This window comes from Melopsittacus undulatus, chromosome 10, assembly GCF_012275295.1.
Source record: "Melopsittacus undulatus isolate bMelUnd1 chromosome 10, bMelUnd1.mat.Z, whole genome shotgun sequence".
NCBI classification, from domain to species: Eukaryota; Metazoa; Chordata; class Aves; order Psittaciformes; family Psittaculidae; genus Melopsittacus; species Melopsittacus undulatus.
This window is the reverse complement of record NC_047536.1, coordinates 29,676,471-29,693,531: the sequence shown is the minus strand read 5'-3', so window position 1 is coordinate 29,693,531 and position 17,061 is coordinate 29,676,471. Positions and strand designations below refer to the sequence as shown.

Sequence of the window (17,061 nt, the reverse complement as noted above, 5' to 3'; positions counted from 1 at the left end):
ACCTTTTTATGTCTAGGGCCAAAGGGAACTGCATTTGGCTTTTCCTGTAAAAGCTCCTAACTATGTATTTGAACTATGATTTGTGTAGTAAGAACATCAAATGCAGAAGCTCTTCCTGGCTTATTTAAGGTCAAATACCTGTGCCCATAAATGGATCAGACCTATTTTATTAATGGTACTTTCTATTCAAAATGTAGTTGCATGCATTTTTTTACTACTCTAACAGGTATGAGGAGTCCGCAGGCTATGCAGACCACCCGCCCATCTTTCAGCAGAGCCATGTCTTTAGACAGTCCTGTGGGCTCCAGCGTTCCAGCGAGGAACATCAATGCATTCTCCATGTTACAAAAGCAAAATCTGATGGGTGGAAGTCCAAGAATGATGGAAAACCAGGAAAATTTTGGAGCAAATATGGGTTTGTTGCTCATGTACAAATGTTGCTTGTGTCATTGTAAAGGAAGAAGCTTTTGTGTAAAAAAGATTGCAGGATTATAATATGAATTTGGGTCAAAAGAAACCTTAAAGAATAATACTTTTACCATAAGTACTATAAATACTTTTAAGTTATTATCCCTAGCTAAAATTATAAGAACTGTCCACTATCTATGTATTATTACTAGTACTTTACTTTTAGCTAGTAGTTAAATTATTTTATACTATTTTGGGTTTTGTATTTAACATACATTTTTGATATATAGAAGGCAAGAACAGGTCACAATGGCAGCCATAATATTTTAAAGTAGATTGATACAATTGTTTGATGCTTTAGAACTTGGCAGAGTAAGCTTAAGATTCTTTTGTAGGAGTTCAGTGAATTGCTCTGTTGTTGGCAGGTGTCCTTGTTGGTAAAACAAACCCAACCCCCCTTAAAATAGATGAAATCCAAAGCATGTAATGTACTGTAGTTGAAAATTATTGTATTTTCTGTTCTTCATTACAGTAAGTGCTCCCGCTAGGAATGTAGTGATGAATCAGCATCAGTCAGGAGACTGGGGTTTGCCGAACTCGAAGGTGAGCAGATTGGACCCTACAAATTCTGCTTCAATGTTGAGAGCAGGACCTGAGTTCAGCACGGCTCTTCCCAGACCCACGATGGGTGCCACTATGCCAGGGCTGCCTGTTCGCTCCAACAGTGTGCCTGGCACAAGACCAATGCTGCAGCAGCAAATGATTCACATGCGTAAGTTCCTTACGTTGTACTGTCCTGATTAACACAGACTCATTAGTTTTGTAGTAAGCATTCATCATCAGAATCTGTTTGGTTTTGGGCAAACAGTAGCTTTTCAGTAAAGGCCTTTGAGGTAAAGATTGTTCTTGTTCCCAGACTGGGACATGTAATGACTTTTTGGTATTCTTTTTGTTTTCTTCTGGTGATCTCTGTGTGTTTCATACACAGATGATTCATGCCATGCATGATTATATTTGAAGATACTATGATCCTGATTAATTTATTGTGTTTGATATCAGTGTTTTTCTGATGTTGACTTCATGGTAATCAGGGTTTTAAAGCTTTAAGTATTTCAAGATTCTTCTCACATGAAGCATCCAGATTTTGATACAAACCCACACTGAAATACAGATTCTCTTTTAAATATTCCCATTTAATAGAAGATAAGCTGCATGTCTAAAATATGAAGAGTCTGACAGTCTGGGTTTTTTCCTGTTTTATCATTATAATAGCAGTCTCACCTGGAGCTGAAGTTGTTTTGTCTATTGTGCCAATGCTAGCATGCCCCAAAAGGGCCAAAATAGAGGGCAGCATTCCTTTTTTCTGTTCTGATCACAGAAGGCTACCAGGGCTGGTACCAGTTCTCTTAGACAGACTTACTATTTCAGTGTGACAGGTGGATGCAAGGCTAAACCAGGAAGACATTTGTGCAGTCCTGAGTCAGAATCCCTCAATTTCACTTCCTAGAAACTGTTACTGCTGGAGATTTTTCCAAATATTGGGAAACAATGGGATGACAAGCTCTCCTGGACAGTGCTGTTTGTCTCTGTCTGGGTAGCAGGAAGATCATACTACTGAAGAGAAAATTGTTATGTACCTTATGATTATTTCAATGTTCTCTATTCTGGAATTTAAAATGCCAGATGTTGATGTCACTATGACAATGTGTATTTGCTAGTGCCCATATTTCATTGGCCAGAAACCTCATTTTCTTTGGATGTAAAGTTGCTGTATCCATCAAATTCCTATTTAATAGCTGAAGGATTCTGCACTAGCAGGGTAGCAGCTTTAGATCTAAGCTGTCATATTTAAATCTGTGGTTGATATACTCCTGAAATTATCTTGAGTGTGAGTTTAGTGTGTATACACTTGAAACTGTGCTAAAGGGAAGCTTGTGAAGCTGCTTGACAGTTTGTGTGATCATCCATCACAGTGCTTTATGTGAACCCTGGGAGAGCAAGATGACACCTTTTGCTTTTAAAACCCACATGCGTTTTATCTCACAGGGCCAAATGAGATGAACATTGGCATGGGGGGAAATCCATATGGACAGCCAGGACCATCTAACCAACCAGGAGCATGGCCCGATAACATGCTTTCCATGGAGCAGGCATCGCGGGGTTCACAAAACAGGTAGAATTGGGGAGGGTTTTAAGATAAGTTTAAATACAACTGTTCACTGTTTGTCAGAATTTAAGACCTAGAGAAAAGAAAATAATGTAGCATTGTCTTGGGTTCAGCAGTAGCAGTCATTTTTCTCCTTCTTAGTAGCTGGTGCAGTCCTGTGGTTTTGACTTTCAGCCTGGGAACAGCACTGATATCACCAATGTTTTTAGTTGTTGCTAAGTAATGTTTATTCCAACCAAGGACTTCCTGAGTCTCATGCTCTGTCAGGGAGGAGGGGAAGCCCAGAGGAAGCAGAGACAGGACACCTGACCTAAACTAGCCAAAGGGGTATTCCATACCACAGCATGTCATGCCCAGTATATAAACTGGGGGCAGTTACCCGTAAGGGCTAGATCGCTGCTCAAGTAGGGCTGCATATCGGTCAGTGGGTGGTGAGTGGTTGTATTCTCTTCCCTTGTTATTTCCCTTATCATTATTATTACTGGTGGTAGCAGCAGTGGTTTGTGTTATACCTTAGCTACTGGACTATTCTTATCTCAGGCCGTGGGAGTTACCTTCTTTTAATTCTCCTCCCCATCCCTCTGGGAGCAGGGGGAGGAAGAAGGTGGGGTGGGGGGAGTGAGCAAGCGGCTGCATGGTTCCGAGTTACTGGCTGGGCTTTAACCACAACAATGGGGAAGCCACAGTTTCTCTGAGCAACTTGTGCTAGAGTCTCACCAACTTCACAGTAAAGAATTTCTTCCTCATATCTAATCTAAATCTCCTCTCTGTCAGTTTATAACTATTCCCCCTTGTCCTATCATTACATTCTTCTGTAAAAAATCCCTATGACACTGGGTATCTCTTAAGCCAGCTCCACAAAATGCTTTGCTAACAAAGTGAGTCAGTCCTTATGTAGGGAGGCATGGAGAAAAGAAGTGGGAAAATCTGTTACCGTGTCTTTGTGACACATGCAGAAGCCAGGAGAAAGCATAATCTGTGTGTGCTGAAGGGTACATAGCTGTTGACTGGACTTTGTAGGACCTGAATTAGGGACTTCCATCTTCTGGGTAATAATAGTACTTAAACATTGCTAGAGCAATTATTGTATAAAAACTATGTGTTTGCCTTTATAGTCCATAATGGCTGAAATGTTTTTATATCTCTAGACAATTGGTTAGAAACTCTTTGGATGACCTCTTATGTCCAGCATCAAATATGGAAGGCCAGAATGATGAAAGGGCGCTTCTGGATCAGCTGCACACCTTGCTGAGTAACACGGATGTCACGGGGCTGGAAGAAATTGACAGAGCTTTAGGAATTCCTGATCTTGTAAACCAAGTAAGTAAACAGAGATTTTGGCCATTTATTTTCCAAACCCCATATTGCTTTGTTACTTGAAAAGAAAGTGAAGAATGCCTCCTCATTTGCTCTGTCTCCTCACTTCTTTGTCTTGGTTTACCTAAATCTGGCTTTGGAAGCATCTACACTGAATAGTGATTTTCATTGGACAAGCTCAGTATTGATTATCTTTCTTGCGTATTACAAAAAAGATAAAATGACATTTTAGTTTATTGTAATATGTCTTGTGTATAAGATGGTTTTTTTGGGTGCAAATTATTACAAGTCTATAAGCAGAGAATTGTGTTGGGTTTTGTTAGTAAGCTGTTGTCAGCTGAGCTTGGGTTTTGAGATGCTTGACTGGCAGTGATGTGTTAGGAAGTAAGAAACTTCTGTCTCCTCCAGTCCTTGAATTTGCATGGCTAGCAGATAAGAAATTCTGTGAATAATTTGGGACTTGCTGAAAACCACAAAATCACACTGTCATTTGTACAAACAGCAGTTTAAAAGTATGGAATGGCTTGAATATGCCTGTGTAAGCAGTGTGCAGCAGAACTGAGTTTTTAAGAATTTATTATTATCAATAATTTTTCACTTGTCTGAAGACAAAACCAATAGTTATCTGTCCATGGTATGTTCTACCCAAGAAACTATTGGTGGTTTTATGCTGTGTTAGCTTTATTGTTTCGTTAGGAATTCCTACTTTAAAAATATACTGCTAGTGAAAACACTTTTGTATCTGTTGAAGGGACAAGCTTTGGAACCCAAACAAGATTCATTTCAAGGTCAGGAATCTTCAGTTATGATTGACCAGAAGCCTTCGTTGTATGGTCAGCCCTATCAAGGGCAAGGGGCAGCAATGCCAGGAGGTTTTAGTAACATTCAGGGACAACAGCCATCCTTTAATTCAGTGATGAATCAGATGAGCCAGCAGAGCAATTTTCCACTCCAAAGTATGCATCCTAGAGCAAACGTGATGAGACCTCGAACCAATACCCCAAAGCAGCTCCGCATGCAGCTCCAGCAGAGGCTTCAGGGGCAGCAGGTAACGTCTTGCTCCTGCATTTACACTTTCTTCTTGTTTCGGAATGGAATCAAGTGCACACTGAATTGTGTTGCTTCACAAGTAGGAAAATTGACATTACAGCAGGTGATTGAAAGGATGGATCTTTCATTTTGACAGTGACTTTCACACTGAGTACCTAATGGCTGTAGGAGTGAAAGAACTTTCATTAGGACAGTTGTTCCTCCTTCATCAGTCTCCTTAGCTACAGAGGGGACTGGTGCCTGCAGCACACATTACTACTGCTACTTACCACAGTTCTCTTGTACGGTGCAGCCATGAATGATCTCTTTATCTCCATGTTCAGATTTAGTGTTTTTTCTGAATCTCACTGATACCATTAAGCAGGCAGCTGCATTTCTCCTGTTAATCAAATGTCACTTCTTTTTCACTATGTTTTCTAACCAGTCATTTGGGCTGATTGAAATCGGATTTGCTTTGTTTATCAGTTTGCTGCTATTTTAAGGTATTTTCTTAGGATGAAAGGTGAGAGAGTAGATACAGCTGAGTAGATCTTAATACTGGGTTAAAGTATTGCTTAAAAAATTGCTGCATGCATTGACTTCCCCATGTGAAGATGCAGTCCTGATATCCAATACAATGTACAAATGAAACTTGGAAAACTGAGAGAATGCTGTGGGGCATGGAATGGCAATGTTTGATCCTTAGGAAATTCTGTGTTCTCTCCTGATTTTCTGTGACAGGAATTCAATCTGTATGGCTTTGGGGTTTTGTGAGTGTGAGGGAGGGAAACTGAACTTCATTATTTCAAGCAAAGCTGGTGGCTGTACGCTTCTGCCCCAAACATGATTTGGAACAACTAGGTAGCCTGCTATATGCATTAGTGTTTAAAGAGCACTGATCTCAAGGGAAGTTTGAAATAAAGCCAGTTAATGCTGTACTGTTTGGAGGGATCTTCTTTTTGTGTGTGTTTGAGCTGCTTAACCAGAGAGCTTGGTACTTCAGGTACATCAAGCAAGGCAAAAATTAGCTATTGCACTTAATGGTTTCAAGAGGTCTGTAAAGACTCTGTTTTGGGGGAGTAGCCATTACTTTATTCAGATATTGTTATTTTGAAGCTAATAGTGCAAAAATGTCTTTTTCCAAGTTTATGAATCAGACCCGTCAAGCGCTTGAAATGAAAATGGAAAACCCAGTCAGTGGTAGTACCTCAGTGATGAGACCAGTTATGCAGCCACAGGTGGGGTCACAGGTAAGTAAGTACACCAGCCATTGGAAGCAGTGATTTTTAAATAGACATGTCTTGTACACATCTGTTTAGAACTTGCACCTTCTTTCACTGTTCCACAGCATTCCTTTTTTGTTTTGTTTGTTCCCCTGTACATTTAAAAAAGTTGGGTTTGTACCTCTCTCACTGAGATTTCAGAGGGGTTTGTTCATGAGGACACACTGCCAATAAAGTGTGCCAATAGTCTTTTCCTTGTAGGATGTGATAGCTAATGTACTTTGTCATTTGTTTAGCACTAATGGCAACTTTATGAAAGCCTTTGTGTGATATTCTGATGATTTTTTTTGTACTGGCTGTGGGTTTTCTTATCTTTCTGGTAATGGATATGCTGGGACTCAGTGTTAGGAAGTGTGTAGGTGGCTTGATTGACTCTGACGTGATTTCATTTGTAAAAGTGTTTTCTAATATAATTTTTCTTTTCTTTGGGGGATAGCAGCAAGGTTTTCTGAATGCTCAAATGGTGGCTCAGCGTAACAGGGAGCTAATAAGTCATCACTTTAGACAACAGAGGATGGCAATGATGATGCAGCAGCAACAGCAGCCTCAGGCCTTTAGTCCACCACCAAATGTGACTGCCTCAGGAAGCATGGACAGTGCTTTGACAGGCCCACCAATGCCTCAAGTTCCTCCACAGCAATTCCCCTATCCACCTAATTACGGTACTAGTAATACTGTGGATTTTTTTGTCTGTCGGGTTTTCTTTTCCCTTTCTTCATCCAAACTACCTAAATACCAATAATTCTGAAATATGGAAAATACTCTTACAAAATACTTCCTTTTCCCCTTCCCATCATTGCAAGAAAAAACCCCTAAAAGTACCAGGTGACGATAACTGAAGTATCTTGTCTGCCCTTCCTTTTTAAAGGGATGAGCCAACAACCTGATCCCGCATTTACCAGAGTATCAAGCCCTCCCAACCCAATGATGTCATCAAGGATGGGACCCTCCCAAAATCCCATGATGCAGCATCCTCAGACTGCAACAATGTACCAGTCCCCTGAGATGAAGGGCTGGCCATCGGGCAGCATGGCCAGGAGCAGGTGAAGTGCACATTTATAACCTGGAGGTCAAAAACTGTCTTTGATTGTGTTCAAAATAGAAGCTATGTTAAGTAGGAAAAGGATTCAGAAGAGGAGAAAAAAAAATTGTATCTCTGGTTTCTGTATTGCCATTGACCCTGCTCTGGTTTAGGAAATCAAATGTCTCATGTGTACGTCTATTTATTGATGTTGGACCTCTGCAGTCTTTGTAACTGAAGCCACACATTCAGGCTTTGAATAATGAAAAAAATAACCTGGGGTAATACAAAAGTTCTCAGTAGTATTACAGTGGAAGGTGCAGCCTAACAGAAGCCTCCAAAGTTGTCATAGCAGTAAATGCACATACACTTCTGTGTGTGCCTTTTGGGAGGGGAAATTTCTGTTTCTGCATTCAACAGGTATTAGGCAGAAACAAATGTAGAAATAGTTTTGTCTTTCATGCATTGACAGTGGGTGCAGGGAAGGCAATATATCAATGTGCAAGGTTCTTGGAAGGTAACTTTATTTATCCTTTTGTGCGGCAGTTCTTTCCCCCAGCAGCAATTCAGCCATCAGGCCAATCCAGCAGCATATGGCATCATGCACATGAATGGCAGCAGCGGCCATATGGGACAGATGAATATTAATACCATGCCCATGTCAGGGATGCCTATGGGTCCAGACCAGGTAAGCTGTATGGAAACAGGGTTGAAGGGATCTGTTGACTCTCTACCCATTAAGAACTATTTGCTTCAAGCCATTCTTCTGGCATAATCCTGTTCTTAGTTATACTCTTTGTATTTACATTTGTGGACCTACTATTTGCATGTCTTGAGATACCTAATTTTTGATATTTAAATCAAATCCATTGTTAGCTCAAGCTGTATGCCGTGGTTAGATGCTGACTTTGAAGGGTCAGAGGTAGGAACAAGGCTTATACCACACAAAGCATGTTTAAATACTTCTGGAGCCTTGAGAAACCCTAGAAAGGAAAACATGAGATTACAAAAAGCATCTTCAGCATATGTAAAAGACTCTGTAAAACAGCTTTCATGAGTTGGGCCAAGAATTGTGGCAGTACAGTGTCCCCCTCTTGGCAGAAACTGCTGCTGAGACTTACCCTTAAAATTCTTTAGAAAAGCTTGTGTGTGCATAGGAAAAAACAGTGGAAAACTTATTAGGGTGGAAAAATGAGCTAATAACAGTCACTGCAAGGAAGACTGAAATACTGAATATACTTCTACTGTTATCCTTCCAGAAAATGCCAAGGGATGAGCAATGCGAAACTGAGATAAGCTAAATTTATTTAAGTAGAACATACCTTGTGAAATTTTGTTTAAGGAAGCACCCAAAATAATCTGAGGACTTCTGGGGGATCAGGAAGGTATTGGAGTATTTTGATAAAGAGGGAAAAATGAAGGTGAAATACCAGGTTTTTCCAACCCTGTGCATCACACAGTGAAGGTACTCGAACAACATGTTTAGGAGGTTTTGGGATGGCGTTTTTTCTCTATGGATTTATCTCCAAAGTGGAGCACTAAAATGCTGTTCTTCTGCTTAGAAATTGTCTGTCAGCACTTTCCTCTTCGAAATGCACTGTGTTGACCAGTTTTTTTCACCAAAGTGTTTTTTATTTTCTGGTGATTATTTCTCCTTTTTTTTAACAGAAATACTGCTGACACGTAGAACCATCTCTTCACACAAGAATGCGCTGTATTAATGATGCACTAGTATTACAAAGCAAAGCTACGCATTCTTCACAGCAACTAACCTTGGCCTTATGGAAACAAGTGGGTTTTCCTGTTTATCACCACGATGTCATAAGTTAGTTCACTCAAGGGGCAAAAGAACTCAATGCAAAAAAAACAACCCTACAAAAATGCATTTTAGTAGAAGCAATCTCTCTTACTACTGTATGTCGTGGTGTACAAAAGAAGGTCATAAATATTTTTGGCGCTCTGCCTCTAGAACTGTGAATTAGGCAGTGGCGAGTTAGTAGATACAATGGGTAGAGTCCTGGTTACCTTATCTAGCCACTGTGGCTACCCACAGCCCTTTCACCAACTACAGGCCGACAGAAGTGCCTGGAGAAGTCACAGTGGTAAGAAGTTTCTGATTTCTCTTGTAACAGTATCTGACAGAGAATGTAGTTCCTAGCCTTGACTCTTATATTAATTCCTGAATATAAATGCTGCTTTTAATCTCTTACCCCGAGTCAGGATTTCCCAAGCAAGGTATTGGTGCAACATGAATTGGCACATACTAGTCCAAAATCCTGTCCATTGCAGCCACGGGGTAAAAAGAGAGGGTAATAAATTTAAATTATTTAAACACAATTGTGACTAATATTTACATATTGATGTGCAGCTGAGTGCACTTTATGAAAGACTATATAATGGATTAATGCAATATCTTTGATAAGGACTTAATATGAAGGTAAGGTGTACTCATGTTCCTTCTCAAACACAATCTCGTAAGAATTATTTGAAAAGACTGCATAATGTAATGTTTTCTGTGTAGGGAAATTAGAGCAATAATCCTTCATCTTTTGAAAACAACTTCAGAAAACTCAAGGCAAGGCACTGCAGTCTGAATCAGAGTTTTGCAGTCTTTTTGTGAATAAATTTTGTAAATATGATCTTTAAGATAATGTATTATATATATGACTTTTGTAGGTCACTAACTCATTTTTGCAGAGTTTGTGAAGCTAAATATTTAACAACATTGATTTCTGTAAACTCAGTGTAGTTGAGGTCCAAATAGAATTTTCTTTGGTTTTAATTGAATTTAATGACTTTGCAGCTGGGTGACTTTGGCCCACATCTTTCTCCTCTTTGGTCTTCAACACTTCATTTATTTTTACATCTTTAACACATAGCTTTTTATAAAAGACCAGTTGTTAAATGCTTTCTCCACCAGTGAGCACTTTGTTGCATTTCTTTTTACATAAGGCAGATTGACAAAAAAGGCTCTGCATTGTGAGGTGTTCTGACTTGTCATGGCAGTCATGTCTTTCTGGAGTATGTTGCCTTTTCAGTTGATGAATCTGGATTGTGTCTTTTTTGGTCAATTTTAATGAAATCTAAATGTTCTTCAAGGAAAGTCTGTCTGTTGCAAATACCTGTTGTTACATGACATCCAGACACCTATACGGATATTAAGCTGCGCTTTATTTAACCAAATGTCTGCACCTCATTGGATTGTTCAATCATAATGAATGTATTTTCTAAGCAGGTTTATCTCGTATCAGTATTTAAGTCTGGTTACAAATGCATTCCTATTACTTGCTAATAGGTTCCCCTCTCATCCCTCTATTTTGGTTCCTTGATACAAAGAGCCCGTTGGAGTTTTTTCAGTTTCAGGCAGTTCCAACAAGTCAAACCTCTCAAATTCCATGAGGGATGACCCAGGAATGCTTAAGATGTGTGGTGCTTTTGTTCTGTTGTTCCCTTGTAATGGAAAACTGACTTCTCCTAAGTGAGTAAAATAACCTGAGTTCTTGATTGCTTCTTCTTGGACCTGTAAGCAAGAGGTGGGTTTATTGCTCAGAATATTCAGTGATCTTCCATTTTAACAAAGTAACTAACTTTAACTAGAATTATGCTCCAAAAGTTCATCCTTAGCACACAACCAGTTGTGTTCCAAAGGGAATGTAGATTCAATTGATTTACTTTATGCAACCTTGTCTCTGCAGTTAGTACTGAGTATATAGGTTAGGGTTAGTATTTATTTGAAATCCTCAGTCCAGTTCATGTGTTTTTTAATGCAAAACTTTTAAAAGCTTAAGCAACTTTTATCTTTCTTATTTCGTAGAACATATCTCTTTGTTAAGTGCTGCCTATTGAAGCTGAAAGGCAACAATCCCTTGCTTTTTATATCAAATCAGAGTAGAACAATCTTTATATTTTGTAGTTGTTCATGATATTGATGGAAACTACAAATCCCAGTTGCTTTCATCAGGTGAGCTCTTAGACTATCTACTAATTTATACATCTTGCCCTTCTAGTTCTTTTTAAATGAGTGATTCTATTTATACATCTGTGTATAACTGGTACCTGACTGATTGATATTAGAAAGAACCATCATTTTCTCATCTCTGTTCAGAATGTTGGCGCTTTCCAGTACTTACTTTTTTGCTGAATCCAAAGATTTTTAGTTTAAACTTGAGTATGGGGGGGAGAGGGACATTTCTGAAGTGCATCAATGACATCTTTCTTGGCAGCACTGATCCTAAATATGACATCAAGCTTGAAAATCTTACTGCAGGAAATAAAACTGACCTTGAAAGCTGTTGATATTTAATCTCTGCCAATTCTGGTTTGGTTCTATAGCAGCAGATTTTTCTGAATGTTTTTAAAAACCAACCTGTGTACCATTTCTCGCCAGTAAGAGGACAGTTAGCAAGGACAGCCACCTCTGGTCAGTGCTGCCTCATGAGCATTGTCATGCTACACGTCTCTGCTTACTCTTTTGGTCACAGAAACATGTTTTTATAGAATTCATGTGTAGTGTTATTTTTTGACTCTAGGCCTAAGATACTGCTTTTAAAGTTAGCAAATCAGGACCATTTTTCAGTCATAAGACAAAACTATCTGAATGTTGTACCAATTAGCACACGTTTTATTTTAGAATTTCTGTGCAGACTACCAGATGACAGTAATACAGCAAGATGAAACATGGAATTCTGAGAGCAATATTTAAAATAATCTCAGGAGAAGGCATACAGTATTGAGAATTGCATTTAAGTTTAGTTTACATGATAAGTATTGCTTGAAATATCTGTATCTTTATTTTGCAAAACAGAAAATCATGGGACTGATCTATAAAAGAGTTGGTTGTAAGGTATTACTGCTCTTCTGATTTTTGTGTTTGGATGTTAATAATAATGTAAATAAAGGTTTCTATTTAAAATCAGAGCTTGGTGATGTAGTGTTTCAGCTGTCAATACTTTAAGGCTGATAACTGTATCCTGGAAAGGTCAGAGAATATCCAGTGCTATTACTGAGGACAGGTGGGTATAGCAAATGATTTAATTCCTAGTTGACTTAGAAGCTAAGGGAGTGGCAATTGGACCTTGCATCTATGAGACCCATTTAGCAACTGAAGTTGCAGTGACACCAAGTGGAATTTATGTCTTTTTCAACTTAAATGGCAGTCCTCAGCAGAGCCTGGAGGAGAAGAGGTTACAGGTTTCCTGTAATTTGGTAAGAACCTACCTTTCATAAAATACCAGCTACACTGTGTCCCCCTTCCAAGGCCCAAGGCTCAGGTTTCTGCATAAGGGACATGGCAACTTCTCAGGTTTACCAGGAGAAGCCACTCTGGCCATGCAGGACTGTGATAGTCACACCCTCATCTCATCACAGACTACAGGCTGAACACAACAAAAAGGTAAGTGCAGATTTGTTTTAATCTAAGCCAGTGTTCTCTGTGCATACTCCCAGGGGATGGCAGACAGCAAATGCCTTTCTCTGGAAAGCAGCAAATCTGTTTCTGCTGGTGAGTTTAAATTCAGTATTCTTATTTGTATAGACCTCATCATCTAGCAGATGTTTCTGATAATCCATGAAGTCTGTAACACATCAGAAACCAAATCTATGGCTGGCGTCAGTCAATTGTATATTAGATTACCAGGAAAAAAAATAAAACCTAGGAAGAATATTTTGGGAAGTGTGTTTGACTTAGATGTGATATAAACAGAAGCTCCCGTCTAGTTTTACTGCCTAACACATCCAGTGAAAGACCCCAGTGCTACTTTTTTGAGTGAGGCTTTTTCCTCAGTTCCTACATTTGAGTATATTTTCAGTCTGGGGGTGTGGTATCAGAGATCTGTGTCCCTTATGAAGTAATTCCACTTGAATTTCCTGATGTGCAAAGCCAGGAAGGGTTTCAAAATCATTTTGGTGTTGGTGTTTCTTTACACGGTGTTTCTAGAAGTGCAAGTTAAATCTGTGGTTTGGAAATAAATACCTCTTTGTTAAGAGTGAAGGCCACAGTTGGTCGAGTCTGTCACACGAGATCCCTCCTGCATGTGCCTTGAAAACAGCAGGTTAACATGAAAAACATATAAATACAAATATCACCTCTAGTGCCTGTACTACAATGTATTTAATAGCATCTTTATGAAAATACTCAAGTAGACTGTACACTGTGCTTCTGTAGTAAAATGATGGGGTTTTCCCTTTAAAAGCCTTTAAACAGTAACTGTTGTTCAGAACATCTGATTTGTAGACTAAACTCTTAACTAGATTATTCTTTATTGGCTACAAGTATTGAACTTCTTGGAGCTGCCTTTTTAAAAATAAATGTCAAAGTTACACTACCAAGCAAATGCTTTCTCAAAGGAACTGTTTTGGTTTTGAACATACAATATAATATTACCACATAAAAAAACTTCATACAAATCTGAGTTCATTAAAATTTAAGATGTACATTTACTGAAATTTTTCAGTACTTTAAAAATGGAGAAATCCTGAAATGCACTATGTGACATGAAGTAACATTTGGAGAACTGGTGTGTGGGCATTCCACTCTGTTTATTAACAAAATTCTTCATAACCTGAAGGAATTTCTTTTCAAACAGTATATTGAGCAATATTTACATAACCCCTCCAAAATCTGGCATCCTGTTAGTCAAGATTTTCCTTAATACTCCTACAGGTGGCAACAGGATGTACAAGTAGGTGTGGAACTAAGATGTATCCTCAGAGAGAAGGTGAGAAATACCATAGTGTTGAGAACGTTCAGTGCTGCTCACTTCAGTTCCTGATTCTCTTCCAAGTTCTTTTTCATCATCTCCAGTTAGAAGCAAAAGTGTTCACGTTTTCTAAATGTTGCTTTAGAGTTGTACTTGGCTTTGAAGTTTTTCTCATGACAACTGCAGGTACGGTTGAACTGAAGGATGGTTTAAGTGTACATCCACTGTCCCTGTGCATACTGCACACTGGGGTGGGAATCCTCTCTGGGACGTAGCCATGTTTCCTTTGCTGTCAGTTCCTGGACCAGTGTTAGTGGTGTCATCTCAAAGTAAAACGCCTTGTGTAGCAGGTGAGGTATAATCCAAAGCAAAGAGCAGGTACAATAGTAGATTTCAGAGACCTGTATTTCTGACAGCATTTCCCATCATTTCACTGCAGGTATTTAGTTCACTCACCAGTGCAAGCATTCTACCTAGTTCAGCCTCAAAGTTTATCCAGTCCTCCAGGTTAATGTTGTAATTCTCTCTGAAGTCACACACATTGTCATTTAGTCTGTACATGGACTCAAGTTCTGGCCAGTCTGTATCCTCATGGAGGTGCGGCACTTGGGGGAGGTTAGCCCTCCCATCCTTCCCACAGTTGTCCTCTGAAAAACACAACAGAGCATGATTTAGTGTCCTTCTAGGAGGAAGTTGTTATATATTTGTCATGGTTCCAAGCAGGGAAAAACAACTGAAACACATTATGGACCCCTTTAAAAATTACAGCAGGTATATCACAGAAACAGTCCAACTATATTTGAAACTTCACCCTGTACAAAACTTGTATCTCAGTAATTCTAACTTTATTTTAGTTCTAAAGCCAGTCTTGGGTCTCTTCAATTAAAGATACTACTGCTAAATGAGCAAATCCTCTGGCAAGTTGGGAATGCCAAGCTCTGCCTATTGAGGTATCTGTGCATCTTTTTTCACTGCACGATTGGAGAGCACCTCATGATTTTTAAAGAGCTGATGGCTCAACCTTCTTTTGAAGAAGAGATTCAGAGACAGTAACTGGCATGGCAAAGGTCACTGTTTTTTACATCTTTAAATGCGTATCTCACCTTTGAACTCAGCAAGTTGAAAACAGTATTATCAAATCTTAAAAGGTAGTTAAGAAGTGAGTAAAAAGCAAACTTAGATTTTAGTATGATGTCAGAATAAAACAAAAGGTACGGATCTGTCTTGTAGTCTACTCCCTGTTCTAACTTGTGCTCTGTTGTGGTTGGATAAATAGCAAGAAAATACATGATCCTCTCTCTGAGAAATTATTGAGTTTTGTTCTTTCTGGATGGTGTGAAACACCACGAGGCAGCTGCTACAACTTCGCATTTAGACAAAACCAACATAATGGTCTGAAAATTTGAATGACAGTCAACTGGGTTCTTGAGCTGAGCATCCACCTTTGCTCATTTGCCCTTGCTCTTGCTGCTCGCAGAACATGCACCAAGTTTTTTTGTACAGCAGTAGTTGACTATATGATAGCAGTATCATTTCCCATTTAAGCATTCCAGAAGAAGAGATAACTATGTTAAAAGCGGTGCTGCATGCACAGACAGAATGGAAGGGAAGGCAGGTAAGTAAAAGGCAATGCTTTCTGTGAACTGCTCCCAACTCACAGTGACTTGGCAGATGATGGTCTCTTCACATCTGGCCACTTTCGACGCTGAAACTGCCTAGTTTTCAAGCAGCAAAAGGAGAAAAAAGTTAACCATCACCAAGAAGCCCACCAGCACTACAGTCTGAAAGTGAGGAAAGAAGAGTTTAGCCTGAATTTTGACTATAAAGATCAGAACATGCTGTAACACTGAAACAGAACCAGCTCCAGTGTTTCCAAGTAACTGGATTGGAAAGATCTCACAACTGCCATTCCAGGCAGTGTCCATCCAGGGGGTTGTTGATCCCACCCCTAATCTTTTAGCAGGAAGGTAGTACTTAAAGAATAATAATTTAATATACCTGTACTGCTCATAGCTTCCATCTTTAAGTCCTAGGTGAAGAAAAATTAACAGTGTTACTAACCATTGCCTGCAACAGAGTAAGTTATCAGGTAACATACAACATAAAATAGACCTAAGAATAGTAACAGATTAATATCACTGCCTTGAGAAATATTTCCATACATGGTAACTGGAGCTTTAATTCTCACATTTAATCCTTTATTCCAGGCAAAAGAGGCTGTAAACTGGGAAAGGAGTCTTGAAAACTTTTCTGTAAATGACCTTCAGTGGTGTCTTTAATTGCCAAAACTTGCTGATCTCAAAATATACAGCTCTGGGTGCTTGCAGGTACTAAATAAAACCCAAAATTATACTTAGGGCTTTGGTGGACTTGGGTTTTGTTCCTTCCTCATCTCTTTTCCCTGCATCCCCAGTAGCAGTACTCATCAGTAACCTGTTTCAGTATCATTCTTAATTTAAGAAACATTACATCAGAGTGAACAAATACAGAAGTGTGAGCATGCAGCCACCAGCCCCAGCAGGACATTACCAGTATAAATATTAAAATCGTTTTGACTGACGTGAAGTTTCATAACAGTAAGTAAGAGCCCCATTTTGAGTGTACTAGGAGAGGCACATACCCAGATCCATGTTCCTGGTTCTTGGATTGCACTGTTTATACCCTTTGCAGCTTCTCAGTTCCATGAGCTGGATGTGCAGCTGATTGAGAATGTCTCTATCTAATGTATTCACTGCATTAATTAGCTGCAATAAATAGAAATTATCATTAGTAACTGTTGTTCTCTAGTATCTTTCATATATGGAATATACGTGGTTTATCTGTGACAGGAGAGAAGCCAAAATCATGCTACATTAAATGAATTAGGCCTTCACTACGTCCTCCACCATTACCATGCCATTTCAATTTATCATCAATAAGGAACAATGATGTATTTCTTGAGCTGTTTATCAGGTACCTGATATGGATCAGTATTGAGATCAAAGTACTCCAAAAATCCAGTAGCAAATTCACAAAACAGGAAGTTGTGAGTCTCGTTGATTGTCCTCAGGCACCAGTATGTGTTGTTGTTAGCACTGGTACAGGCACAGAAAGGGCCCACTGCAAATTGAAGAGTTGCAAAAACATGAGCTACATGCT

The 17,061-nt window shown here is 39.2% G+C and overlaps 2 protein-coding genes across 6 annotated transcripts in view; one reads left to right on the top strand and one right to left on the bottom strand.

Annotated features, from left to right (window-relative positions):
- The window catches only part of NCOA3 (nuclear receptor coactivator 3), a 31,362-nt gene extending 19,222 nt beyond the window's left edge, over positions 1–12,140 (top strand). The window contains exons 13-22 of the mRNA XM_031047013.2: positions 227–419; positions 945–1,180; positions 2,455–2,581; positions 3,724–3,895; positions 4,644–4,940; positions 6,067–6,171; positions 6,644–6,866; positions 7,073–7,247; positions 7,772–7,913; positions 8,894–12,140. Coding sequence (XP_030902873.2) covers positions 227–419; positions 945–1,180; positions 2,455–2,581; positions 3,724–3,895; positions 4,644–4,940; positions 6,067–6,171; positions 6,644–6,866; positions 7,073–7,247; positions 7,772–7,913; positions 8,894–8,905 — 1,682 coding nt within the window. The 3' untranslated portion in view covers positions 8,906–12,140. The remainder of the gene's footprint in view (positions 1–226; positions 420–944; positions 1,181–2,454; positions 2,582–3,723; positions 3,896–4,643; positions 4,941–6,066; positions 6,172–6,643; positions 6,867–7,072; positions 7,248–7,771; positions 7,914–8,893) is intronic.
- The window catches only part of SULF2 (sulfatase 2), a 148,856-nt gene continuing 143,623 nt past the window's right edge, over positions 11,829–17,061 (bottom strand). For 4 of the 5 annotated variants that reach the window (XM_031047015.2, XM_031047017.2, XM_005146719.3 and 1 more), the window contains exons 18-22: positions 16,880–17,022; positions 16,544–16,667; positions 15,922–15,952; positions 15,582–15,638; positions 11,829–14,570 (exon numbers count right to left, since the gene is read on the bottom strand). In XM_031047015.2, coding sequence (XP_030902875.1) covers positions 14,540–14,570; positions 15,582–15,638; positions 15,922–15,952; positions 16,544–16,667; positions 16,880–17,022 — 386 coding nt within the window. In that variant the 3' untranslated portion in view covers positions 11,829–14,539. The remainder of the gene's footprint in view (positions 14,571–15,581; positions 15,639–15,921; positions 15,953–16,543; positions 16,668–16,879; positions 17,023–17,061) is intronic. The other variant, XM_031047018.2, reaches the window with a different exon arrangement.